General features: G+C 41.5%; 1 protein-coding gene across 11 annotated transcripts in view; it reads right to left on the bottom strand.

Annotated features, from left to right (window-relative positions):
• Nucleotides 1-21,779: 21,779 nt before the first annotated feature.
• Nucleotides 21,780-27,752, bottom strand: part of epb41l2 (erythrocyte membrane protein band 4.1 like 2) — a 68,319-nt gene continuing 62,346 nt past the window's right edge. For all 11 annotated transcript variants that reach the window (XM_036549899.1, XM_036549909.1, XM_036549902.1 and 8 more), the window contains 2 exons: nt 25,309-25,431; nt 21,780-22,935 (listed from right to left, as the gene is read on the bottom strand). In XM_036549899.1, coding sequence (XP_036405792.1) covers nt 25,324-25,431 — 108 coding nt within the window. In that variant the 3' untranslated portion in view covers nt 21,780-22,935; nt 25,309-25,323. The remainder of the gene's footprint in view (nt 22,936-25,308; nt 25,432-27,752) is intronic.

The raw sequence follows: 27,752 nt of genomic DNA, 5'->3' as shown, positions 1-27,752 counted from the left end.
TACCCGCATAAGGCACTGATTCTGTCTTACCTGGATCGAGTCAAACACGTATAACTGCATCTTTCCCATCAGTGACACATTTACTCTGAGAGAAGTACCAGTTCATTGCTGAGAGTAATGTAAAAGTCGTTATTTGACCGTGACAGGGCAATGTTTACAGGGCCATGATTTGTAGAAAGCCGGTAAAGTAGCATTTGATGAAGCAAGAAAGTTCAGACAATATTTTTATTGGATCTTTATGTAAATACCACCAAACAAACATGAAATGGAAGCAGTGCATTTTCTTCAATTTCCTCAAAATGTCAAGCTGTCCCTCCTGTGTCGTTTCTAGCACCTGGCTTATCTAACATCCAAAGGATGTCTACCATGCCACAGCACAGCTGATCAGCAAACTACACACAGAATGACAGAATGACAAAACACATATATTTCATTACAAAAACACATTTTTATGTTATTATAAGGAACATATAATAATGTTCAACATTGTTGAATTATTCTACTGTACTCAAAGTCTGTACATTAAAAAATCTGTGACACAATCTCGGTTAAAACAGAGAATTATTTCCATAAAAATATAGCCTTGAAAACGTTAGGCATGAAGCCGTTTCAGTGCATTCTGTATGGGTAATTGCAGCAAGGCCAGACTCTGAATGTCAGGCTTGCAATTAAGCCACTTTGGATTATCATTCGTTTAAAGTCTAATTTAGCCACGGAATGGGGAACTTGTTCTTAATCGTTAAACGGATATTATGCTGCCATCACCGATAAAGTTTATTTCACAACTTTAAAACTGATTTACTTTCCAGACAAACAATCAATGCAGATTTTGAAAGTTTGGGGTTTGGGTGTCTTATTATGTTGGTTTACTTGAGATTAAGAGAGTGATTTCAGAATGCTGCAGTACTGAGAACAAGATTATGCCTGGATCACAGTGAAAAAGTGTTATATTTCAAATGGTTTCAAATGGTTAAACTTCATGACTATTGAATGTTATTATTCACACTTCTCTAAGGTAAATATTGCACACATACAAACAAAAAGTATACACATTTGGACTATTTGAAAGTTGGTTTGGTGATGTGTTAACAGCCAGTAAGAGTGAAATAGGCAAAATAATTGCCTATTTAAAGATCCTGTTGTAGCAGGTTGTAATCAATGCTGTTGCCCAGGTCATGAATGATGAGCCACTCAGTGACCTTGCGAGGAGAGCACAGAGTTGATTGTGTCTATTTCTGTTCCGAATTGTCTCCCCAAATTTCTTCACTCTCAGTGGAGCACACAAGGACTGAAAATAATGGACTGTTTCTTGTTTTGCAGAATTAGTCCACATTCTGAGAATGTCTGCAGTCTGTGACCAAGAAATACACAAACTCTTCAAATGGACCAGACGGTGATTCATCATCATTTTTCACTAACACAGAAGGCCAAACTCCGATTTTAAGGTTGAATTGTACATTCAACATTAAGATGTTACAAAATGAACAAGAGATGGCCTTCAGGATGTTACCAGCATCTGTGTTTGATGGGAAGGAACTCTAGCAGTGAGTGAAGTGTGTTTGAGGGAAGGGAACTCTAGCAGTGAATAAAGTGTTTGAAGGAAAAGAACTCACAAAGTAAGTGAAGTGCTTTACTCTTCAGTACTACAGCTACAGACTGAAGATGACATGAAAATGGTATTTCTCCAGTTCTCTCATGTGAAATCCACCCCGCCAAAATGTGGGACATGTAAGCTGAGACCAGTCAAGTACTTTCTAATGTTTATTTTACGTAGATCTGCTTCATTAACTGAAATTAGTGTGTCTGCTAAAAATGTTTCCATGTCTAGCCTCTAGTGAAAGGAACATTTGTCTGTTTTATGAGTTTCACGGCAGAGTGAACATGCGCCTATGGCTGTGTTCTGCTAAGAATTAAGCCCAGGGATGCTATTTGGTAGAACCTATCAAGCATTTACAAATGAGCTTTGTAAAGTGTACCAAATCAGTTTGTATTTAACAAGACTGCTTCATTTTGTAAAATGAACATGATATGTGGAAGTAAAATGAACATGTATTGGTGTATAGCAATATCCACCTTAAGATGAATACAGAGCACATCATGTTACAGGTGTGGAGCTGTGAGTGCTCTTTCCATCAGTCAGTTCAGCAGGTCATATCCATACTCAGACGTAAGGGTGGCATATGAATCAGCACAATGCTGTGGAAGAGTGAGATTTCTCCATGCACTGCACATTCTTACATGCTAATGATAAGGGCTTATCATGTTGCCATGTCAGCTTGGTCGTCGTTTCTGCAATATGATTAATTAGAACATGCTCAAGGACATGCTGAAAAGGAAGAACATAGTTGTGTTGTATATTTTTTTCACTGAACTCTGTCACATGCGGTGGTATACAATACCCTTTTTAATCAATGTCTGTGAAAAAAGGAGAACATTCAAGGGGAAAGCATTGGTAAGGATCTTGTTAACGTTTGCAGAATAAAGTGGGAGGAGCCGGATGTGTCTGCGGTCGGATTCATTTTTAACCTCATACAGAATTTTTTCATACTGAAACATTTCATTATTTTTAAGTCTTTGTGAAAACGTCGCTACAAATGTTTAAAAAAAAAAAAGGATAGGGAGCCGAGGAAGTGGTGCCTGCGGCCTTCATTAAAGTCGCGTCCTTAAAAACAGGTGTCAGAGCGGCGTAGGCTGCCATGCAGAACCACATTATCTCCGTCAGGCTGTGAAAGGAGGTCCCACTAATGAAGCACGCTCCCCTCCATTTCCCGCCCCACACCAACCCCCCCGCACCCTTCCCCTCATTCTCTCTCTCTTTCTCAGGAAGCCTGACTCCACTTTAGGACGTGTCAATCACAGATTGAACTGAGCGTTAGAAACAGTCTGCTCCGGGCTGCTGCAAATGGGAAAGTTGCATGCAGCCTCACAGTGTGATCCTCTGGCTGTTTGAAACGCCGTTCAGCCGGGGAGCGTTTCAGGCTGTTACCACTTAAAACGGCCCTCGTCACAGGGCTGTCAATCACCTGGAGATGATCGCTGAACTGTTCCAGCGCAAAAGCATTGCTCTGCCCATATGACGCAAGCCTTTACAGAACGTGGCTCCGAAACATAGAACGCATAGTGTATAGACTGTGTATGTAATACACACCGGAGTGTGTTGATTCATGCTACCCTGTGGTTTCCATTTTGTAAGGATAGTGCATGCTGAAGGATCCCAGTGGAGGTGGGGTTCAGGCTCTGTCTGGTGGGCTGTCTTTCCTGATTCACATCAATGTGTCTTTAAAAGATGCTGGTAAATAAAACATACATCAGCTCAAAGCGTGCCACAGGAAATCCCATGCTACCTCTGCCCCAGAAATAAACACAAGCGCAGTGAGTATCCCTGCTTTATGGGAAATGATAGACCACTGCGTTCCAGGCCCTGAAAGCTCAAAGCTCTTCAATAACCGTTCTGCTTGGCTCACTGCAGTTGCCACTGCTGTAAGGGACTGTACTAAACCTACTGGGACATGGAGCAGTGGATAGCCATGGTTTAGGTTTATAAAGAGATCAATACCCTTCCCCAAATGACATTTCTTTTCTGTGACCCTCATTGCATCTTAGAAAATACATGCCTGACCCCACCCCCTTTCACTTTCATTCTTAGCTGACATTAAAAAAATAATATTTCTTGGAATGCTGGTGAAATTGGACACTCCCTGTGCATATGGTATCAAAAATACACGGTCTTTGTATTGACCAAGGTAGCTGGGTTTTCCTGCAGAGAGTTTTGCCGTTTGGTATTCCTATCAGGCGACTCATCAAACTGGAATCACTCACATCAGGTTTTAACAGATGTTTCACATATTTAATGTACAACGAATAATCCTCGTTCACCACAGCGTGCAACCACAATGAAGCATGGCATCTGTTAAAGATCTTCTCTCCTCTGTAAATTTAATACGACTCATATCACCCTGCTCACATACGGAGGACAAAACCTGTCAAAATTCAATAAATAAATAAAGGTGTTACTACACATCAGAAAAAGTAAACCGTGTTAATCTAATTAAATTAGGAAGTAAATAATTAAATAAATGAACGTGAAGGGCCCGGTGGTGAGTGCAGACACAATTCCACAATTAATTTAATTCCACTATACTTATGATTAAAAAAAAAGAACTGTAAGGAATATTGCCCATATTACAATAAACCACACTTGATTGGTACCTGTATGAACTGGGAGAAATCTAACAAGTAGTCATTCTTACAGATTTTAAAAAGATGGCTCAAGAAGAATATTATTTTGAATATATTTGAAAAACTCACTCAGAGCAAACTCATTCCTAAAAGAGGTTGCAGAGAAACTCTTAAATGCAGACTGACCATGCTAATGTTGACGTCTCTGATCGAGACTTTTGCTCTCAGTTCCACAGCACTGTGTGTTCCTTGATGGTGTAAGGTGTGTGTGTGCGTGTCCTCTTTGATGGTATACCGCATGCGTGTAAAGCATGTGTTCCTGTTTTGCTGGTTTATGGCATGTTTCCACTTTGATAGTATAAGGTATGTGTATCCCCTCTTTGCTGGTGCAAGATGTGCGTTCCCTTTTTTGACGGAGTGTGGCATGCGTTTCTGCTTTGCTGGTGTCAGGCATGTGTTTCCACTTTGATAGTATAAGGTGTGTGTGCCCCCTCTTTGCTGGTGTAAGATGGGTGTTCTCTCTCTGATGGTGTCAGGCATGAGTGTGCCCTCTTTGACTGTGCAATGTGTGCATTCCCTCTTTGCCAGTGTAAGGAGCGCAAGTTCCTTCTTTTGATGGAGTAAGGCATGCGTTCCTCCTTTGCTGATGTGAGGCGTTTGTGTTTCTGCCTTGCTGGTACAAGGCATGCCCTGCAGAACCACAAACCAATGTGATCATCTCTCCCTCAGCACAATCACAAATGTGTCAGGCCCCATCTGAATAGACTGTGCAGAGGCTGATTTCCACTGTGGTTTCCTAAGTACTCTTCTGCCTTGCTAAATCAGTACAAAACACTCATTAAAAAGACCTAAACATTACCAAACAAATGGGCAATTTCTTCTGCCCAATGCAGCATGCTGTATCAACAAAATTGGCTATTTTAGCACACTAATTTTCCCCGTGTCCTGTTCATAAAATTCAATCAATAAACAAGGCTGTCTTTGTTTCACAGTTTGAGGTGTACGGAGGTTATTCAATTAATTGAAATGGCGCACAGCTGCACTGATATGTATCCGTTAATAGGAGACCTAGGGGATAACTACAGCACTGCTCAGTGGGAGGAAACACAGGCAACTGCAGGAGCTGGAGAAATCATACCTCTCTATATTAATCTCACATTTATTTGAAATCCAAATTACTTTCCTCTGTGCATGAATGCCAAAGGAGGAAGAAGCCAGGTAATACCTTAAATAATGCATACTTTAATTTTTGCTGTATAAAAGAGATCCCCCCTCATTGTGAATCCACTAATGTTCTTTAATTTCATGGCAGAATGACAGATTGGAAGTGCCTGTTTCTCAAGATTGTAAACCCATTGGCCCAGGGTTCTATAAGGTGAATTAGTATTGGTTGTAAATGGCCAGACCTTCTCAATGCAGTATCCTCCTCCACCTGACTGTTGTTCATATCTGTTGTGGCTACAAATGGGTTTGGCTTTGCACATGGTGCCCTACACAAATACAAAAGTTAGCAAAGTAGAGATGAATGCAGAAATAAGTCAACATTGGACAAAGTTTTCAAGAAGCACTTAAAATGAGTCTCACTGAGCCTCCAAAAAAAAAATCGCAGTACTGAAGTTACACCATACTGCGTACCAAAGTTTGGTTTCCTGGCCCACAGAGATGAATAAATATCTTTCGTGTACATCGCTGCTATCCACCACATTCTATCAGCTCACACCTTGCATGTGGGGGGCAGTGCAGTGCAGTTATAGAATCCCATTGGAATAAGAAGTCTGTCAGTGTAAGTTTGTCTCTCAGACCTGCAGCAAGGACAGCACTCTCTCAGTCCTGCTGTTATGAGTCCCGCATGGCCACAAGCACCCAGACACTGCCAGGAAGTGCCTGACTTCTAAGACTATTTGGGAGTGATGGCATCTAAGAGAGAGGACATGGTCGGACTGACAATCTTATTTTTTTTAAAAGTACATCCAGGTGAAGTTAAACCAATGAATATGCCCCAGAGCAAAAGTTGCAGTGTACTTATGAAAAGTCCATTTATGAAATTTGTCCTTGTGGTATGTTTAACATTTGGCAATGGAATCAACTTAGTATTCCATTCTAGATGTAATTCTTCCTTCCTCTTCTGCAATATGATTTTATCTATAATATGTAAATCACATCAAAACTACTGCTGAAGCTGAATGAAAAGTATAGTAACAATTAAATTACTAATTCCAAATTGGAGCCAAAGCAATAGTACTGAATTCCATCCTTAGACATAAGGCCAAAGCACACCGATTATACAGGCAGATAAGTGAATGTACATCTCTGAGTTACTCCCAGTAGTTAAAGGCCTTATATGTTGTACTGCATTAATTCAACCCCAGATCTGGATTCTCCTCCGTTTCCATGTCACTAGTGATGGTGCATAAAGCACATTTGTGCACACTGATTAAGGAATCTGATGTTGTTGGTGACGGCACTCAGGCATGTTCTCTAAGGCCCTTTCCGGAATGCCAACTGCTACATGCCATCATTTCACATGAATGCACAGGAACGCCAACAGGACATGACTACATAATGCACAGCTTATCCATAGCCTAAAACCACATCGCCTGCAAGGGGAGAGAGAATGGCTGTGCTGCACCATGTTAACGGACTGACGTTGTCTCCCTGTATGGAAGAGCTCTGTCTGGGTCATCGTTCTTTACGCATAGCTCTTCCCCTTCTGAGTGTGGGTCTTTAGTAACATAGAACTTTTCAGGAAAATCATCTCTAACACCTTCCACTATAGTCACACTCATCACATAAGTGTGCATTTTTCCCAGTGTCCACTGCTGGCCCAGATCTAGCAGCGGTGCACTTTGTTCTTATCCGAGTAGCAAAGTCAAGCGAGTAGCCTATGCATTAATTACACAGCTTGTGTCATGTCTCTCAGCGACCCCAAACTCATAGCACTGTAGAAATAACAAAAACAAAAGCAGAACTTGATTTTTTAAATTCACACTAAGCACACTCTTATCGAATAAAACCTTGGCCCAAATCCATTTTTAATGTTACTGAGGCTTCTGCATTTGCGAAGATACAGCGAATAACAGTTCATAGCAAAAAAACAAATTGTGCTTGACAGATAAGATCATCTTAGTGAGTCACTTACCCGTAAGGAGGAGAAGTTGCAAGTATTACATATCAGTTATGGATTAAGAGATAGGACCCTTCAGCACAAACTTTAGAGATCACTGATTGGAGGACAGCAGGTAAAGAGAGCACTAGACTTTTAATGAGTGGGTATAAGTGGGTTACAGAATGTGTAAGAGAAGGAAAAAGAGACCTCAGAAAGAAAGAGGTGAAAGATGATAGGCATGAGAACAGCTTGTTGGTAACTCAGAGAAGAAGCATTTGATCAATAATCAGGAATCAATACTCCTGCAAAGCACGTACCACGGTGAACACAATCCTCCTTTTTGGAGAAGGCCATTTGAGCTGTAACTGCTGTCTGAGCTTCAAACAGGGGCCCACTAAAATATTTTGAGTGTTTTTTTTTTGTTATCGCAGAGGGATTTTAATGCTGCAATTTGTCTCAGACTCACACTCTCACCCATGGCCATTAGACTAAAATAAACGGCGTGGCTTCACACTGTTTACACTTCAGAACTGGACATTTGCTGTTCTACCATTCTGCAGGTCAGCCGCGTGTGAAATACTGACCGCAGAAAAACATGCAGCGCTACCGCTGCCAGCAAGCCCTCCACACAGTCACTTTCTCAGGCTGTGGCTTTGCTTGGAACCAGCTCTTTATTTTCTTTGTTATTTATACTCAGATTATACTAAGATTTATCATTTATCAGCTGTGCATGTGTTATCATTTTTTCCACGCTGACTTTTGTAATTGTAACTTTTGAAGCAGAGAGTTGAACTTTCCAACAAGTAGTTCAATCTTGGGGGCTTTCTGGTTGGAATCTGTTTCACTTACATGTCAAGCTATTGCATGGGCTTGGTAGACGGGAAACTGAACATCCTCCCACCAGCCCTGCGATGTTCATCGTTCTCAGTGCAGCTCACTCCCACAGCACTGTAATTGGATTTTTGTTCTGGCTTGAAAACACTGATCTCCAGCCTGTCATAGAAGGACTCTTTTGGTGTATCCCAGCATGCAGTTGGGTGTCATTCAGTGCCACAGAAACGCACCGGCAGGCAAAGATGCTCGTGAATGTCAAAAGATATTTTGAAAATAAATATAAAAATATAACAATGTTTGAAATGTCAATCTGTTATCCAAATGCAGGTAACCACAAATCACATGGAAACATAATTCAGTTGCTCTCTAATGTATTTTCCAGGAACTTGACGGAAAGGTATTTCAGGGCTGTGATTCAATATAATTTCACTCCAAATGCTAAATTACCTAACAGATGGATGTTTTTGTATAATTTACATTATGCAAATTGGACATCTATAAAAACCATGCAAATATGAGCTTTACATTACTATGCTGATGAATGACTTTCCTTGGAAAATGTTATTGATTCCATTGTTTGTTTTTTCCATTCCTTCACTCTACCATCTTGCTACAGCCTTCCCTACTTAAAATCGAGTGCCTGTTTCTATGGTTACAAAGTGAAAACAAATGCATATTATGTAAGAGTTTCTGCTCTGCATTTTTTCCTGAAGGTTTTCTAAAGTAATTGTAAATGTCCTCAAAAGGACAGTGACTCTGTGTACGATTGTGAACATACAGTACTGTGCTTGCTAATCCTTTAAACAGATATCAGCTGTTGGCAAATCTGAGATTTGATAGTATTCCTGCACGGGAGCAGGATAATTCTATGATTTGTCATAGGCAGCGTTTTACATTTGAAATATTTTAACACAATATCTTCCAGGGAACAACACATTTTAGATATTAGATATTAATATATATTTATATTTTTTTTGCTATCTTGAATGCATGATGTTGTCCATGATGATAAACAAATTATGTTGATAATAAGTAACGTAGTTGTGTGTATGCATGTATGCAGGCATGTGCATGAGTGTGTATGTACATATATTTGTGTGTGTGTGCGCGCATGTGCATGGTCACGTGTATGTATGTGTTATGTGTGCGTGTGCATAAGTGTGTATGTATGTATATTAGTGTGTGTGTGTGTGTGTGTGTGTGCATGTGCATGGTCGCATGTATGTGTGTGTGAGAGAGTATGTGTATATGTGTGGTTAGCTCTGGGTGGCACAACGGCAGAGTTAAATTTAGACACGCCAGTGACTAATGAGATCTCCAGGGAACTGAAGGCCTGCCTCGTAATGCTCATCAGCGGCACGTGAGATTGGCACTCCACACGCAGCCATCTTTAAAGCCATGATAATACAGAGGAATCCGGGGTCAGCTCATTCGCTCATCTCATATTTCTGATGTGAGAAAGACTGGCACGGTTTAAGCGTTCCTGCTTCAATCGTTACTGGAATATCTGTCCCCGACGGTGCTCTGGTTTCCTTCCATCAGCGGATCATGTGTGATGGAGACAGAAACAGTTCTCGGTCTCCGCATGAAATGCATTAACACTACAAAACTACGAACTAAAGAAACCAGCAAAAATAATCATCTGACTTATTACTTTTTACCACTATTTGCTTACAAGGGTTCATGCCTGGTATCTTTTTCTTTGTTAGAAGTAGATTATTGTAGCAGGAAGGGACAAAATGAGTGGGGGAGTGAGTGTGCCTCTCTCAAAAAAGGCAGAGAAAGTACAGCAATAACTGGGCCAGGGAGTTCTGTCCACAACCAAAAATGGGGAATTAAAAGCAGCCTTGAAGAAAATGTATGGCAACAAGGGAAAAAGAAAACAGTAACAAGGGAGAATAAGAGAGGAGTTGGAGAAACAAAAAGAAGGTGGCATAAAATAAGATGAAACAAAACCATTTCATCTGCAGCAACTGCCGCCTCACTTCGACACACTCTGACAGTTTACTCCCAAACAAGCCCGCCCACCGTACCCTAAACAAAACCCTCCCTGTAATCGACAAGACTCCCACCATACCCTAAAGTATGGGATAAAAACATGGGATAACATGAAAAGGTCAACCCTATGAGGCCTAGCCAACATTCCTGCCTCTCCTTCAACACAGCAAAGCTTCCAGCACAAATGAAATACAGCGTAACTAGAAAAGAAAGGCAGCTGTAACAAGGCATTGAAACAGTTAATGTGACCAGACATTATTATACCATGATGTGTTGTTCATCTGTCTGGAAGTGCTGGTGTTTACAGTTTATCTGACACTGAAAGACTACGTCCCCCCCAAATACCAGCACATCATTGCACCCCAGTCCTTGACAAGCATGTTTTGAGAGTAATTAATGGACTATTTCCTCTAATCTACTCCTCTCCCCGTTGAGTCAGTCACAAGAGGGCCACTGCCACGATCAACTATTTATCTAAAACTTCAGACCCACGTCTCCCACTTCTTACTGGAGAACATGTCAGCTGCCCATTTCTGCGGCCCTTAATCGCCGTTTGGCAGGCGTCCAAGTGCATGAGCCAGAAAAGCTGATGGATAGAGGAGATGCCGGCGAGAATAAATTAATTTAGCTGTGGATAATGTCTTGATATTTGCTCTCGTTCTTTGTCATGCTCAGAAAGCCTTTTGGGGCCCTCCTAATTATTGGCACAGTGGAAGAATGGAAAAATGTACATCACTCAGAACCACTGAAGCAGCAGGCAGCATTGACTTGTTTTTGAGGAGCCTGCATTCACACAAAGCTTTTAAGCAATCCTAATGACAGACGAAACCAATGCAACATGTCCAGTGTGAATGCGCAGCCTCCCAGGCCCTTGGGGATTGGCTTCTCTGTTTTAACAATAACAGCTGCATCTTATCACGTCTCAGAGTTGTAGAAATAAACGTCATGCTGTAATCTCTGCAAAACCCTTCCCTTATCCTTTCAATTAAGCCATTTTATTAGTAATAACCTAACATACGTTGCATATGCACCTCTTTAGGTAGAGTATATATAGAATATTAAAAAGCTGCATAACCTCACTGAATGCTGTAAAAGTTTCGCAGTTATAGAGTTGTTTTTCAGCTAGACTTTGATGGTGAGCACCTGAAGAGGCTGTGTTGGTGTGTTTGTGCGTGATGGCTTGCAGCTCCTTCGGTTGAATTTCGTGGGGGAGACTTTTTGCCACGGATGTCAACAGGTCGAGCCGAGGCTGAGATAACCTGACGAAAATAAAGATGAGCAACAGCAGGCGGCTTGCTCCGCTGGGGAACGATTAGTCAAGCGCACGTTTCAGCCGGTGACTGAGCGCGGTGAACGCCACGCTCAGTCCGATCAATTCCACTGTACATGGCAAACACGGTCCGCTTTCCTGCCAGAGCAATGACTACCTCTCCTTCTTTAGAAGCTCAGCATTGAAGGAGTCATCAGATCACCATGGGAGGAGTAGTCAGCCTTTCTGCCTGTGCTCTTTAACAGCACAAGGGTATCCAATAGTACTAAAACTATAGCCTCCACCATCATGCTAGCCATCTCTTAATGACAAATGCTATGAGCAATATTAAACAACATAATTATCAACACTATCAAACTGAAAAACACTTTTTGTATGAAATAAACAGATTTATTAAAAAATAAATAGACAAACTATATTTAACTAAGAAGTGGAAAAATATGAAAATCATCTGTAGAGAAGCTGGCCAATACTTCTCTCATAAACGAGTCAAAAGAACAAAAGGTTAAAAACGAAAATAATTTAATGTGAAAGCCAAACTACAAAACAAAGGAAACCAGCCTATGCAAACCGCAGCAGGGACAAAGCAAGCCTCCTCCTTGCTCTGCAGCCACACCTGTATTTAGTCAGGCCTCAATCAGTAAGGTGTGGCTCGTTAGCCAATCAGCTGGTTCCCCTACAAATTGCCATCAGGTGCACATAATTAAACAATTATTGGTACACAATTGACAATGAGTGGCACAATTTACAATTAGCAATTGGATTCTAAGGGAGAGGCGGTGAAGGCTCTCCTTCACATCATCCTTCAGATTATGGTTACATATGGATACATCACATAAGGCTTTAACATTGAATAGTAAGAATTCAAATTTGAATGAAAAAAAAGGAACTGTAATATTACCATAATCTATGGCAAGTTAAATTTATTCATACATGCATGAATAAATGCTCAATATGAAACATTAGATTTTCATACATAATGCATGTAATATGAAAAGGAGACTACACTGCAACCGCATAAAATCAAATGGAATTGCTTGAATTTGAATATGAAACATTGTGTGCAATATATTTGCAAAAAAATGGTTCTCTATCATAGAAAGACAACCACTACAGATGATTGCATAACAAAGCGTAATGCTGCTGTCACAACAATTTAAACTGAGAGTTTATTCCTGTAGGACACGCAAGCATGCCCGTGTGCGCATGTGTGACTGTCTCTCACTCGTCCTGTAGAGAACACTGCACACACTTTTCCTCCTTTGCCTTTCGCATATTGGGTTTCTATCAGGTGAGGCACCAGCATTCACAGCCCTCAGGGCACCACTTTACTCATTCACTTGCACTTCAAAATGATTTTAAATATATATGCTAATGAGGGGATTGTAGCGTGTAGCAGCTAGCAGAGCAGTCCTCAGGGCTATAGCCCTGCCTCAGGCTGTATTCTTAGTTTGTGACAGAGGGTAGAAAGGACTCTTCCCTCTTGCATTCGCTCTCCCGTTGGTGGAGGTAGACTGCGGCAGACAGTCTCCATAACCAAGAGGCTGCGGCTTCTCCACACCTTCTCAAAGTAGCTGGCAACCTGTGGTTCATCTGAGACGCCCAGCAGTGGAGCCAAAGCACTGGTGAGGTGCAGAGGCTGACTGGCAATGACAGTAGAAGAGTCACAGCAAAGCAGGATGGCATACTGTGGGAGGTAAAATACTCATATAGATGGAATCCTTGTGTACCTTAATGTGTTGCAATGCTGGTCGAGTCCTCTTGGTTCTGAGCTTTCTGCACATTGCTGGCAAGTCATTGGCACTTACAAAGCTCCTGTTAATGTTAATGGGTTGATATCTTCACCTCATAACCATAGCCTCTGTGGTCAGAAAAGATTCTATGGCTCTTCTTGCAGAGTAGCAGTTTCTCAGGGGTCCTGAATACATTCCCAATCTGACTATCTAATAATGCCCCGGTTTAATTGGCTGAATAGTGCCCTCCCTCTCCACCTTAACTGATGTGTGGTTCTGTTGCAAAATGGATGCCGTGAATCACCCAGGTGGGTGCTTCACATTAGTGGTGGTTGAGTTGAGTCCTCCCTTCACTGTAATGAGCTTTGAGATACTTGAAAGGTATAATATAATCCATTGTTATTACACAACTTTTTTTTCAGTGGGAGGTTAGCTAAGTGCAGCAAGATAAATATCCATGCTGATTGACTTGTGATATGTGTACAGTTCAATCACATAATTATATTTACATATGCTATTGACACAATAATGTGTGTTACATAAATTATGTCCATTTTTGACATTATTCTGAGAAAAGGATGATTTGTACAACATAGTAAGCAATTGCACTGGGAGTAAGGCTGTTGATTGGTCCATGAATAAGTAACTAAACACATTTGTCAATTCATTATCAATTGAAATATTTATTGGAATTATCCCAAAAGTGCCCTACATGTCATTACACGGTTTAATCCATGTGAGCAAGACCAATTAAGACATCATTAAGGGCACATTACCAATTTAGTTCTGATTATTCATCAGCCATGTTGTTCATGCATGCTAAGGTTATTCTGGGAGCGTCACTGCAATTTGCAGGTGTGTTATTAGCACTGACTGCAATCCAAATCAATGGGAGTGAAGGGCTCGATGGCTCGGCGGGTCGTCCTCGCCAGAAACTCGACGTGTTGATTAGTGAAGAGGAAGCACGGCGTGATTGAACGTTCCTGTGGTGAACCATCCCCAGCACCACAGAATGCTGTGCGCTCCTTCACAGTGCTGCACCCTGCTGGAGGGTCTGGGAAGCACATACAGGGCTTTTAGGAAGAATGGGATGGTCTTTCAGGGGGGATGGCAGAACGCATTTCCCACAAACCATTGCAAAATTTAAGTGTAACATGGTTGCATGGTGTTTGCATGAGATAACAGGAATAAAGTAATTTATTAATATTAATCCAATGCTGTAACACCAGTGAATAAAGGTCTCTATGGGTAAGTTGTCTTTCACAAATATATACCCACAACTTTAACATAAGTGGATGAAAGTCTCTAATGGTAAGCTGCCTTTGATTTTCAACACACTATTTAAATAAATAAACACACTGATCCACACCTCTTGGGTAATACCAAGCTTATGTCAGAGTGGTCTGAGTAGAATAAACAGAGCAATAAATTAAACCCACCCCAAAAGGCATCAGCTGTTTCTGACGATAACTCCTGAGGGAGACTGGCCGATCTACTGCACTTCATTTTCAACCCAATGCGCATCATAAGTGTATTTGCTAATGCAAACTAGAGAGCCTGAACTGTGTATCTGTGTCATCTGACACTCGTCCACGCCCATGGAAGAAGTCCCGTGAGCGACAGTGGCAGCTAAATCTAAAAGCCTCCATACTCCCAGGAGTGGCACACAGTAAATAGGTGGGCTGCTCAAGCAGACAAAAGTACATTTTATGTATAAGAAGCAACAGCGATTTATAATTCAATTCATGTATCCTACTATCTTGATATATGCATAATTTGTAACTGAACTTTTTGGATAGCTGAATATTTCATTACACAGGAGTATAGCTGCTCTACTGTGTCCTCTTAGCAGTATATAAGATCCATACAATGTGATTATGGTATCATCTGTTATTCAGTTGTTCTTCTGTTCCTTCAAATTATTTTTGAAGAGACACAGCACCGTTTGACTTGCGAGCAGAGTTATCATCCCTAACCTCATTAAATAACAACCTCAACAGGAGGATGGCGGTAATTAGAGACCATGCTATGCCGTTAAGGAGGTATTTGAATTTTAAATTATTTTTTTAATCAAGTTTAAATCCTCCACCTGTTTTAAAGCGATGTAATCAGTCCGGCATTAAGACAGGAGCTGTTCTTCTCATGGGATCAGCAACAGATTTGGTCAAAACTGCTAGCCAGTGAAGATCAAAACCACAGTGCAACCAGACATCCAGATAAATGGGAAAGGCCTGAACCCTGCCCTTTGCTCCCATGCGACTTATATAACTAACGAGGCCTCGTAAAGCTTTATGCAGTCACAGCTGTGGCAATGGTGAGACACCATGACCCCTAAACTGTGAGAGAAGGTTCCATGAATATAAATAATCTCTTATTGAAATAAATATAATCGAGGCAGACCCCGAAATGTCAGTCATGAGTAATTCTTCTGAAGTGTGGTTGTGAGAGACAGACTTAATTACTTGCTGATTGCGTTATGAGGAGTGATGTGGGAAGAGAGTGCTCTCGATGTGAGCTCACACAGAGGGCCCGGTTCTCCGTGCTCGCCTCCCTGGAGAGATGGAGGTCGTTGTATGAACACGCCCGAGGGAAAATCTATCTATGGTTTCGTCTCACAGGGCAAAGGTGTGTCCACCAGAAATGAAAAACCCTGCAGTCACCAAATACCATTCACCAAGCTTTTATAAAAACAATACAAAACTAAGCAAAAAAAAAAAATCTCTTCATTCTGTTTGATTGTGCCAAAATCTATTACCACCAATTTGCTGTTTGTCTTGAAAATTATACGAGTGTACAATTTTTATACACAATAAAAGACCAAAAATTTGAAGGCACAAAGGAGCGGTAGAGCTGAGGGTTTATAAAAATTGAGTTTTTTTCAGCATTTGCTCTAGTCTTCATTGTGTTGGAATGCTGCATTCAAGTAGAATAGGCCATCTATTATTGTCCATATTCTGCCAACCCACACATCGTTCTTCTCAGTACAGGAGATGCTGGAACCATGTTCAGCGCTTAAACACTGCAGGTATTTTCCACATTGTTGTAGGATGTTAAATGGATGTAGGAGCAGTTCTACATTTTTCATGAGAAGCTTGTTTTGCTACGCCTGTCACCTTCAAATTTCTCTACTGGAGTGAATCACTACAACATCACATTGAAGAAGAGCACAGCATGTAAATATGCAAATCAACCAGCCAATGAAGAACACAGCATAGGTTGGCAATTAAAACATGGCAACTAAAAAAATATTCTTGCTTTATCAGCCAGACCCCCCCTCCACCCCCCATTCTGTAAAATGGAGATAACACTGCTTCAACACAACCAATTCGAATGAAAGGAACCAGCTCAGAATCTAACCATTAGAGATATTTAACTCAATAGGTTCAAAGCAGTCTTATCACCCATTTGAAGGCTGACATTTATAATGGTAATGATCTCGTACTGAAGCATACTGCTTGGGATCAGTGGTATTGATCATTGAAAGTTGCTGGAGAAGGGGAGTTATTGAGCAGCTCTGACAGACACTACAGTACAGTATGCAAATGAGCAGATCAAGACAACAAGAATGCCTTAGAAAATGTCAGCCAGAAGAAACTCACTCCGTGCAAAAATTCCTTTCTTGTAATTTGTGTGACTCATTTAAATGTTTGCAACGGGAGCCAAAAGAAGAAACAAAGAAAAACACCCCCCCCCCCCACCCCCCACCCCCCACCCCCCACCAAAAAAAAAAAAAGACAAGACTTTCAAGGGAAATTGCTGGTGACTTAGTGCTACTGCCAAGAGTACACAGAGACAGTGCTTAAGAAAATTATTTATCTTTATTAAGATGAATACTAGTCGAACATGTAAATATTTGTAAACATAAATATATGTAAATATTTATAAAAATAAAGTTATCTCCATGTAGTGTTGACAGGACATCCACTACACAGGGCGGGTATCTGCTCAGGGATAATTGCAGGACCATGAATAGTCTGCACATAACGTACACGCTATTTGGTATGGATATTCTGACTATGAACTGACAAAGCTGCATTTGGGTAGGGCTGGGTTTGAGAGTAATGAAAAGCATATTTGCATATTCAAACTCTGTGACCACTAAGTGTACAAAAGCAATGTGGCGAACTAATGTTTACTCTTTTTTTAAACAAGTCTGACAGCCATCATGATGGTGGCACATACCCCACCAAACAACATCTCATGCATATCTAGTCAGTAAGAACAATGTATGCCAAATCTGATACCTCCATGAAGCAATGCTGTGAAATATCACAGAAAAATCCTGTTCATGACCATATTGGGCATTTCTGAGTGTGGCCAGAGCCCAAGAGCAATTAAAAGCTCTATGTGTACGTGTGTAGTCCATGACTGAGCTGTACTTCAAAGCAGGAGGAACAAGAGAATGCTATGAAAAATGACCACCGTGTGAAAAATGTGTTTGGTAGCCATATATGGTGAGTGGCCTTGGTGTATCTACAGACCACAGTATGACTCATAGGTGTGCAAGAACTAGGCAAAACCAGGCAATGCTGTCAGGCGTTCCGTGTGGAACAAATAAAAAAAAAAAAAACAGCAGGCCATTAGCCAGTCAGAGTAGACAGCAAAACACATTTAATAAATACATTTAATAAAAGAAGAAATTGAACATGTCTCATAAACTACAAAACCACACTGAAAGCTTCCATCTAAAACTATCAGAATACACAGCGGACGAAGGTTACGTTTTGAGTATGATAAAAGGTCAGGACATGCAGATGGCATTTGGGCATGAGTAGGTGGGATTGATATACCTTCTCTTGTCTGACTGCACCTGCTACCTGCATCTCTACCTGCTCGCTGAGATGCCATAATTGTGCATGGGGACGGTGAACGATATCTCTGAATCTGCCTGAACCCAAGATGTGGCAGCAGTGTGGTGTAGCGGTAAGGAGCAGGACTCATAACCCAAATGTTACCAGTTCAGTTCCTGTGAATTTGTTATAATTTTGGGTATAAATTTTAAGGCATTTATACCCAATTCCTTCAGTAAATGTCCAGCTAAATAAATAATGCCATAAAAATATGTCAGTCTGATCATAAGTGTCTCACAACCAAAAGTAATGTAGAATATCTTGTGTTATGGTTGGGTAAAATCAGAACCATAGTTTCTGTAGCTTATGCAGTAGACCTCTTGCTTATATTCTGAGGTAGAAGCATTTAATGTATACAAGGACACAGGGTATGTCGTGTAACTCATTTTGTAAGCAGCTACTTACCAAACCATAACTGAGACTACCCAACAGCCTTTTAAGTAGTTTTGGAGGATCCCTCAGAAAGCTGCACTGTATCTGCTTAAAACTGAGGGAAGACACGTTTTACATTGATGGACTGACAGAGGACCTTGCAGTAAGTCTTTTGATATCCCAGCCAGGAACTTCATTGAATGTAATGTGTGGGTTGATGCCTTTAGCTGGTCAATAGCCCCACTCTACCCCAATCTAGCTGTATCCTGCTTTAAAATAGCTTCTCTGCATCTGTTTTGTGTGTTTAGATCCAAGTAGAACAGTATGAAATATTACTTCCACAACAGAATATCCAAGGGTCGGCTTTCACAAATTTAAAACAAAGAAACTTAAAATACACTCTGCGGCATAACTTATCTGACAGTACATAATACCACAAATAAAACGGCTTAATGCACTTTCTCTCAAGATTTCAACATGCTGCCTATCCATCTGCAGCCAACATACAATCACATACACACCTACACAACCATAAACCCAAACACACTCACACACACCATATCACAAAATCATTTATCAGAGTAATATGTTAATGGTAAGTAGCCCTCCTTAAGTCATATACAGTGAGGAAGAGACTTATGCCTTAACTCCAGCAATGCCACCATGTCTCTGTCTAATAAGGAGATCAGGCTCCTGCAATTTAATTGGCAATTAAGTCCTGGAAAATGTCAATCCAATTCTTCAAGCTTTTTTCTAGCTTTTATACACCATTTCCTTGGCCCTGATTGCAATTATAATTTTGTAAAGAACCTGCTACATTGACCCCCTGGGACAGGTGACTCAACAGTGCTGCCATGTTTGCCAAGGTGTTTGTCTGATATCTTCTTGATTAGGCAATAGCCCAGACAATTTTTTTTATTCGAACAACACTTTCCTAGACCACAGAAGTTACTTGTAGTCTATGCATGAAAACATATTAAAAATGTACTACTGATATGAATTAAATCTTCATTTCTTTGCCTTTATGAAGACTAATGTCAGCAGTAGTTTCTGGCCATATATGTTCAACAACTTGCTATAACACCACATCACACGGCTTAATTATGTGCAGTGCTGGCACAGATAAATACGTTGAGTCAAATATAATGACTACCACACCATGTTTACTAGCTGTATGTAGCATAAAATGCTATTTAATTACACTGCGCATATACAGCTGAAATGGACTGGCGGTTGCTTTCATCAAGTCTTGAGCAGCATCTCCTTCCCTGCTGACAACAGCATGAGACAATCAGCCACGGAACAGATAGACCACAATTAACCGACCCCCCCCACCCCCCCCCAAGCAACGGGCTGGTGAACTATTAACTCGGAGGCAGTAAATCCTCTTAGCAATCACGGGTCTGTTCAAACAGCACAAAGTCCAAATCTGTGCGTGTATTTCTTCTGGTTAGAACAGAGCAGGCCAGACCACTCTGCCCCCCAACATGTCTGCTCTCGCTCAGTTCCTCACCGAAGTCCCTGCGTGGCTGCTCTTCTCTGCCCTCTTCCTTCCCTTCACCTTGCTGCTCCTTCTAATCATCGCTCACCTCCGGTGGAAACTCACAGAAGGTACGTGAAGGGTGCTCTCCGTTAATTCGTAATTACAGCAGTGTCACAACGCAGAATTCATAATACGGCACTGTTAGCGCTGTGTCAGCTTGCATTTCTTCGAAAGTGAGAAAATGGGCCGTATTCTGAGGAGCAGATGTGCGACTCTTCACCTTCTCACCCTAGATTTTCATGCCTTCAAAATGTTTAGTACACACTTTCTCAGGACATGGTGGTGCTGCTGGAGGCTAGATCAGCAGGTCTACTGTTCTGTGTACTGCTGTGGTCCTGGAGGCTAAATGAACAGGCCTATTTTTCCATGTACCACAGTGATGCTGGAGGCTAGGTGAGCAGGCCTGTTTGCGCACAATACTGATGCCGGAGGCCAGGTGAATAGGCCTGTTCCTCTGTGAATTGCAGTGATCCTAAAGGCTAGATGAGCAGATCTGTTTTTCTATGTTCTACAGTGATGCTGGAGGCTAGATGAACAGGCCTGTTACTTTATACTGCAGTGATGCTGGAGGCTAGATGAACAGGCCTGTTACTTTATACTGCAGTGATGCTGGAGGCTAGATGAACAGGCCTGTTTCCCTACGTGTGATCAGAGGGATGGTGTCAGACAGCGCTTCTGTTCGTTTGTCCGATATTCAAACGATTTCTCGCATTCTGTCGCCCCAGCATGTTTGCAATACAACACCTCAGTTTCCAGCCCTCCCAGGCTCTCAGAACATTTCTTCACATTTTGGCCGTGCAGCAGTACTTTTCCACGGCTCTGCTCGCTGTGAGGGCCTGCAGGATCTGTGTTCAGCATCTCGCCTCATCAGGTTCTGATGTTATCAGTGATGGCGTTACAGCTCTCGGCAGGGTTCAGATCCGACAGCTTTACGCAGGTTTGACTGACACCCCCCCCCCCCCCCAAAAAAATGCTCAGTGTGCTCTCATTCCCCTGTCAATCACAGTGGAGGCGGAGTTGACAGATGCCTGCCACCCCAGGGACACTGCCCACCACCTGTGCTATGGGACGTCCCCATGGAAACCACAGCGAATGGCTGGAAAACGGATGCACACCTGAGAGAGACACCCATGGAGGTGTGACACTTGCCACTGGTGACAATGACACAAATGCTGGTTCCTGACGGGGACTGAAGCCCATGATCCAAAGAAGGCCAATAAACCTCTGGCCGTGGGATGTCATAAACCAAGTCTGGACCACACCAGCCACACTGTAATGGTTATGAGCCAGGCTGTTCAATGACAACTTATAAGATATGATTCAGACAGCACCAGATCACATTGCACAGCTCGAAGTCTACAAATAGGTCAATGGTTATTCGCATGAAACGGTTTTGTGATTCTTAGACATTAAATCATTATTTTATACTTTCAGTTTTTCTTTTTTGTGCTACATCTTGGTGATTTTGAAGGAACAAAGTTTCCAGGTGGCTTGAAAAGGACAGCGTGTCAGCATCTCCCTGCTGCCCCCTCAGACAGGTGACGCACACAGAGCTAAGCGCAGCCACACCACTGTCAGCAACCTCCTGTTGTCATAGCAATGCTGCTGCAAATTTTACACAAGAAAAAAAACCACACAGCTCCAAGCACAGCCTGGCAGAGTAGGTTGTCACTTCATTAGCACAAAACCATTACCGTAAGCTAATACTCTGGAGGCATGAAATTAATATCCGTTATATCGTTTCCTCCTGAAACTGCAGTTCTGAGCTTCGCAGGAATAGGGGACAGAAGCACACTGAAACCTTTGGGTATGCAACGACACCAAAACATTACACGCAAGCCGCCCGTGGGATTCCCGCAAAACGAGCAAAGGAGTCCAGAAACACTTCCGGGGATTAGAGAATAAACAAACTTTTATTTCAACTGTGTTACATTGAGAGGTGTAGAGGGGGTAAAACACAACACATCTTTTCAAGCTGCTAAAAACCTACAATTATCTGCTATACACAGGGTCCAAGAGCACGCTGACGGGCCTCCCGGGGCTTGGGCAACGTTGGTCAGATTGGTCTGAGCGCGCTAAGCGAAGGGAAGCTGCCTCCATTACCTACAGGGGGTGGGAGTGGGTGGGGGGGGGGGGGTGTGTGATTAAAAAGGGTCGCCATCGTTTCCTTTGAGTTTCTTTTTAGTCGTCAAAAAAGTTCTGAAAGAAATATATTAAAAATATTTAAAGGGCAAACAAACCCGCCTCATTAACATCTAAACCAGTTTACAGATTAAGACAAAAAAAGTTTAAAAGGTAGCCAAAAAACTCTACAAATATAAATCTGATTAATGATGCCAGAAAGTTACGAAAAGCAAAAGTTTTTCAAGCTGCCTAGAGTTTCAAAAGATTTTTTTTTTTTTAATTGTTTTTGTAGATTTTTGTTTTTTTTTTTTTCAGAGGGAGGTAGATGAAGAAGCACCTCCCAGTGGTGGAATGTTTTCTTTGACTGCATAGATGCATAGAAACTTGTGTTGGCACTGTAGTGCAACTGAAATGACACAGTGCTCCGTCTTTGCTGGTCCCTTGGAAACGCACCCAATGAAATGAATATGATGATCTTCCTTTTTTTTTGTTGATAAACATTTATGCAAAGACAATGTGGTATTGCATACAGACCAGTTCCAAAGCTACAACTGCCCTGTCTGCCACTGTATGTGTCCAACCACATGAACTCAGGAAGAAGGATCTTAAATATAGGTTTTTTTTTTGTCGTATCTCAAAAAAACACACAACCCTTCTGTACACACTAGGAATGTGAATGCTACTTTACAATAAAAATGAACACTTAATTATAATCCTATCTGGTTTAATAATGGTAGACAAACTTTGCAAAAAGCACTAAAAAAATAAAACAAGCCAAGGATGTATGCTAAGTGGTTTTCTTCTGATTAAAAAAAAAAAAATGTGCAAAGCACTGTAACGATCTTCTTAAGTCCTCTGGAAGAAGCGGAGGTGATGCCTGGAATTTTCTCACAGAACACAGTATACACTTCCTGGGGTCCTCAGTTCTGTAATGAGAGAGATTTAAACACTGTTTAGTACACCATAATGCACATCCATAGCCTTCATCCCTGCCACATAAGGCAACATAAAAAACCATCCATTCCCCACGTGACTACCTGGAATAATGCATACCAATCAGCATATGGTAAAGATTCGGACCAGATCTTCTGTATGTCTCAAAATGATCATTTATTATGTTTATGTAGCTTGTTATGCGTGTCTCATCCGGCCTTGGCTGTCCGATGTTTCACGGCAATGACACTGCAGACACAAGCAGAAATCTGCCACCACAAAGCACGGGACGCTGGTGGCTTGGGGGCTCAGGTTCCATGGCACCTTAACAAGTGTCTTAACGAGCGAGGGCCGTCTCACACCTTTGATCAGGTAACTGCATCATCATTTTCACAGCACAGACCCGCAAAATGCCCCAATGAGAGCTGTAGGTTTCGTTGAGGAGAGTACACGCAGTTCTGAAGGTAAGTTTGCTGCTATTTTCAGGCCCAGGATTTCTGCTCTTTTTTTTCTCCAGAACGTGTCAAACCACATGGCCACTGCGTCGCTATGCCCACAGCTTTCAGAGAACTCCACACAAACCATCAGCTCTCATTCTGCACGGCAAGGTTTCCTCTTAACGGTTCAGTTGTAAACACAATGCATAATGGGTATGACTGTAAGGACTCATTACTTTGTATTAACAGCAGCAAACACAGGCATCATCACTGGTGTGAACAAGAAGAAATTCACAGAAATTGCAGGAGCAAGATGGTAAATAGCATACATTTACATTTATTCATTTAGCAGACGCTTTTATCCAAAGCGACTTACATAGGTTACAGTTGTTTTACAATGTTATCCATTTATACAGCTGGATATTTACTGAGGCACCAGTGGGTTAAGTACCTTGCCCAAGGCTATGCTACACTGCCGCCCATACATCCACATTGGCTGTGTCCAGTCACATCAAGGGAAATAAATGAGAAGCAGAGACATTCCAAGACTGTTGTATGTGAATGTATGAAGGATGAGAATCATGTGAAAGTCTTTTTCTTTGGGGAGGGGTTTACCCATTTCTGAAGAGCCAATGATATTTCTTTGGGAAAAAAGAGGTAATTTAGTAAAAAAGTAAGGACAAAAAATAAATGGGGAATTCCAAGTCAATTAGCTTGCTCTGGAGAAGACTGTACAGTGGTAACGTCTAAAGCAGCATTATTACCCTCAGAGTCACTTTGCTGTAATAAAAAAATCAGCTTGAATAAATAACACTTATAATTTGTTTCTCTCTTATTGCCAAATTAAAAATGAAGCCAAAAAACTAAATTATAAATATGACCTGCCATTTAACCAGTGTAGGAATGCCTGAAAGGGAAGTCCTACTAAGTTATACGAAACCTGCAAGAGGAAAAAAAACACCACTCATGAAAATTAAGCTAAGGACACACCTAACAGAGCAAGTCCATTTCATTATTTTTCCAAGTGATGCCTCTTGACCTGGTCAAAACCGGGTGTAACAGTCTCTAGTCTGCCCACCATTACAAGTAACATCAGCCCTTCATTCCCAGAGCAAGCACAACCTGTCCCTCTTACATCACACTTAGCACTTGAAACAAAAGTTTGAAGGGTCACAGGTGTCAGCAGAAAGAGCTGTACTTCAGAGCACAAGACAGAGACTGGAGTGTTAATGGCTGCCTGCTTTTGCTTACCACAACTGAGAATGTTTCCACTTGAGATTTATTTACTTATTCTGTTGAACACAAACTCATTCTCCACTTTTCTTTACTATCGGCTCTAATAAAAATACAATTTCAGTACACATTTTTGAAGACATTTTGCACGTTTTTGATTACAGTGTGTGAATCTACCTTATTAAAACACATGAAAAGTAATCATTTTAACTGCAGAAACCTTAAATGTGTGGAACTGGACAGGTGACTACATTGAAGATTTCAGATAAATCAGCCACTGGCATGCTTTAAAATCTTAAACCACTCTGGAGAATATTTCTTTTTTTTTTCTCTCAGACATGAATCCATTTACATTACAAATAAGTCCCTTTTAGTGAAATTAAAAGTTCCTGTGTCAGTCTGCCAGTAAAGAGCTATTAATCAGTGCTAATGCAAGTGACAAATATACACACACAGACCGACAGATCAAACATATCGCTTGCTCTCTCATTTTATATATATATATATATATATGTATATATATATATATATATATATATATATATATCTACACACATACACCCACATATATATGTATATACTAAATATATATATATATGTATATATATCTGTATAGAAACACACATACAGCGGAATACAAAAACACACACTGTTGTGTGGGTAAAAGAGAAGAGAAGGCCAGCCAAACACCCTCACCTGTGGCTCAGTCCTTCAGTCCTCGCCCTCTTCGGCCAGCTCTGTCTCTTTGTGGACCACCACCCTTGTGACGGACATGTCCGGGTGCTGCTCTTTGGCTTCCTTTATAGCCTGGGCCAAAGCCTGCCCACAAACATGCGCCCCAAACCAAAAGGAAGCCGTGGCATTAACACAAACAGATCAAACCCATTAAAACTCATGCACACAAACACAAAATGAATCGGACAGGAATGAAAGCAAAGAGGATGGGATTCTGCAAAGGCCGGGCTTGCATGCTGGCCCCATCACTTCTTTGCAGGGTTTGAAATGTACAGTCTCTACGATACATAAATGCATTCACACCTCTCGTTCTGCGCCTCTCTCTGCAGGCTGACAGTACTTGCCGAAGACGGCAAAAGGAAGCAATCACTCTGCCTTCAGAGTAAACTCTGCTCCCACCAGAACGAGCTTAAAAGGCCTGGTGGTTTTCAGGGTGACTGACACTCTGCTCTCGGAGCAGGGAGGTGGGCGGCTCAAGCTGTGATGTCATGGTCTGGACAGGCTTGTTTACATGCTCGTTGCTCCAGTGCCAGGGGACGGCGCATTTCTTTTTAATAAGCCAATCTTCCTTTCTTTGTGTGCACTCCGCTCTCCTCTCCGCTGCCAATAAACCAACAGTGAGACCATGCATAGCAAAATCCCAGGCCTCGGAGAGGAAGCGTGCGTTCGTTGCCAGGTTTCCGATGAGCACGTTGTTGCAGAGGCCAGGAAACAGTCCTGTTGCTGAATAATTCAGTCTGATCCCCCCCATACTTCTATAACTTAAAAGCGGTGGCAGGTCATTCTAAATGAAGGGCCAACTCCATGTGGAAAAAGCACCACATCACTGTCATACTGAGACCTAGTCTTTCATTAACATTAGAGGTGATCCAAAATACTGGGTTGTATGCATCAAACTGCCTAGTGTTTACAGTAATTTAGCCAACACTAGTAGCAGCAGGAGCAGCAGCAGCGCCAGCTTACAGCGCTCTGTGGAGAAGTGGTGACTGATGCCTCTCCACAGCAGAAATGCTAGCCATTATCTGGAAAGTGCACAGCAGGGTCATCATTGTTTATTCATACGCATTTTCATGAGTTATTATTTCAAATGGCCAATTATGCTGAAACAGAGGAGTGATATTTACATCTGCCAATCAACTGCGCTCCACCTGTTTAAGGTCAGACATGGCAAGGTATTCCATTTTAACTGTAACTATCCCTTTTTTGAGTAGAATTAATGACATGCAGATCAGGAGTAGAGGCAGCATGGTCAGTGCTACTATTCTCGATGCATATGCCAAAGCTGCTGGAAGACGCCTCAGTACACTCTACATACTTATGCATCTCTAAATAACTGTATCTATGTTTCAGTTATTTTACGTCATGATAAACGTTAACATCCACACCACGAGATCACAGTTCCCTTTATATGACTTTTATGTAAAAACACCTGACATAACCTGTAAAATCTCCCATGTTCAATGCAGCCTTTAGTTATGGCATGAGCTTTGTCACCTCTGGCGAACCAAACCCTGTGTGGGCAGGTTCATATTTTTAAAGCTCCAGTTCAAGGCACGAGGTGGGTGGCCACAATGCCTTCCCTTATTTTTTTCCACTGAAGCAAGAGATGGACATCTCTGTGGGCAGTGCGGAGCAGTAGTAAGGAACACAGCTTATAAACCAAAGGTTGCCAGTTTGATTCCCAGGTGGGCCACTGCTGTTGCACCCTTGGGCAATGTTTACCCAAATGGAATCACTGAATATCCAGCTGTACATTTACATTTACATTTATTTGGAAGAAGCTTTTATCTAAAGTGGCTTACAAGAGAGTAGAGTACAACACAAGCAAAAAACCATGTATATATAACCGTATATACATAGGTAGCATTATTAACTGAAACCTGTGGAAGTCGATCTGGGTAAGAGTATCTACTGAGTAAAAGTGTAATGTAATGTAATACCGTGAGGTAAATGTCATTACTTGTGCTTTTCACACGTTAAAGAAAACTGGGGTGAGTTTGGCTCAGCATGCGCTATATGTAAAAGCCAAAATCTAGTTGAGACAGTTTACAATGCAGCTAACAAGCCAGATGTCTGCACAACATCAGCAATGGTATCGTAATTAGAAACAGAATGCGTTTTTTAAATCTCTAGTCTATTATGCAACAGACTAGAAAACAAAACCACCACTGACTGAGTAGTACAGCACTGTTATTTCAATTTAAAGTCTCATGTGGAGCCATCAGAGAGCAGCTGGTACTACCCCAATCTGCTTAATATCCCAAAGCTGGCTCTATTACAATGGAGGTTTTAAACAGGTTACTCTGTACAATATTTATTTATTCATGTATAAAATAGTAATAATAACTCCTGAGAGCCGTTTAAATAAATTATGCTAACTTTCACTTCCAGGAGTGTTCACTGCC

Source organism: Megalops cyprinoides, chromosome 17 (genome assembly GCF_013368585.1).
Source record: "Megalops cyprinoides isolate fMegCyp1 chromosome 17, fMegCyp1.pri, whole genome shotgun sequence".
Lineage (NCBI taxonomy): Eukaryota > Metazoa > Chordata > Actinopteri > Elopiformes > Megalopidae > Megalops > Megalops cyprinoides.
This window is presented reverse-complemented; position numbering and strand designations above follow the sequence as displayed.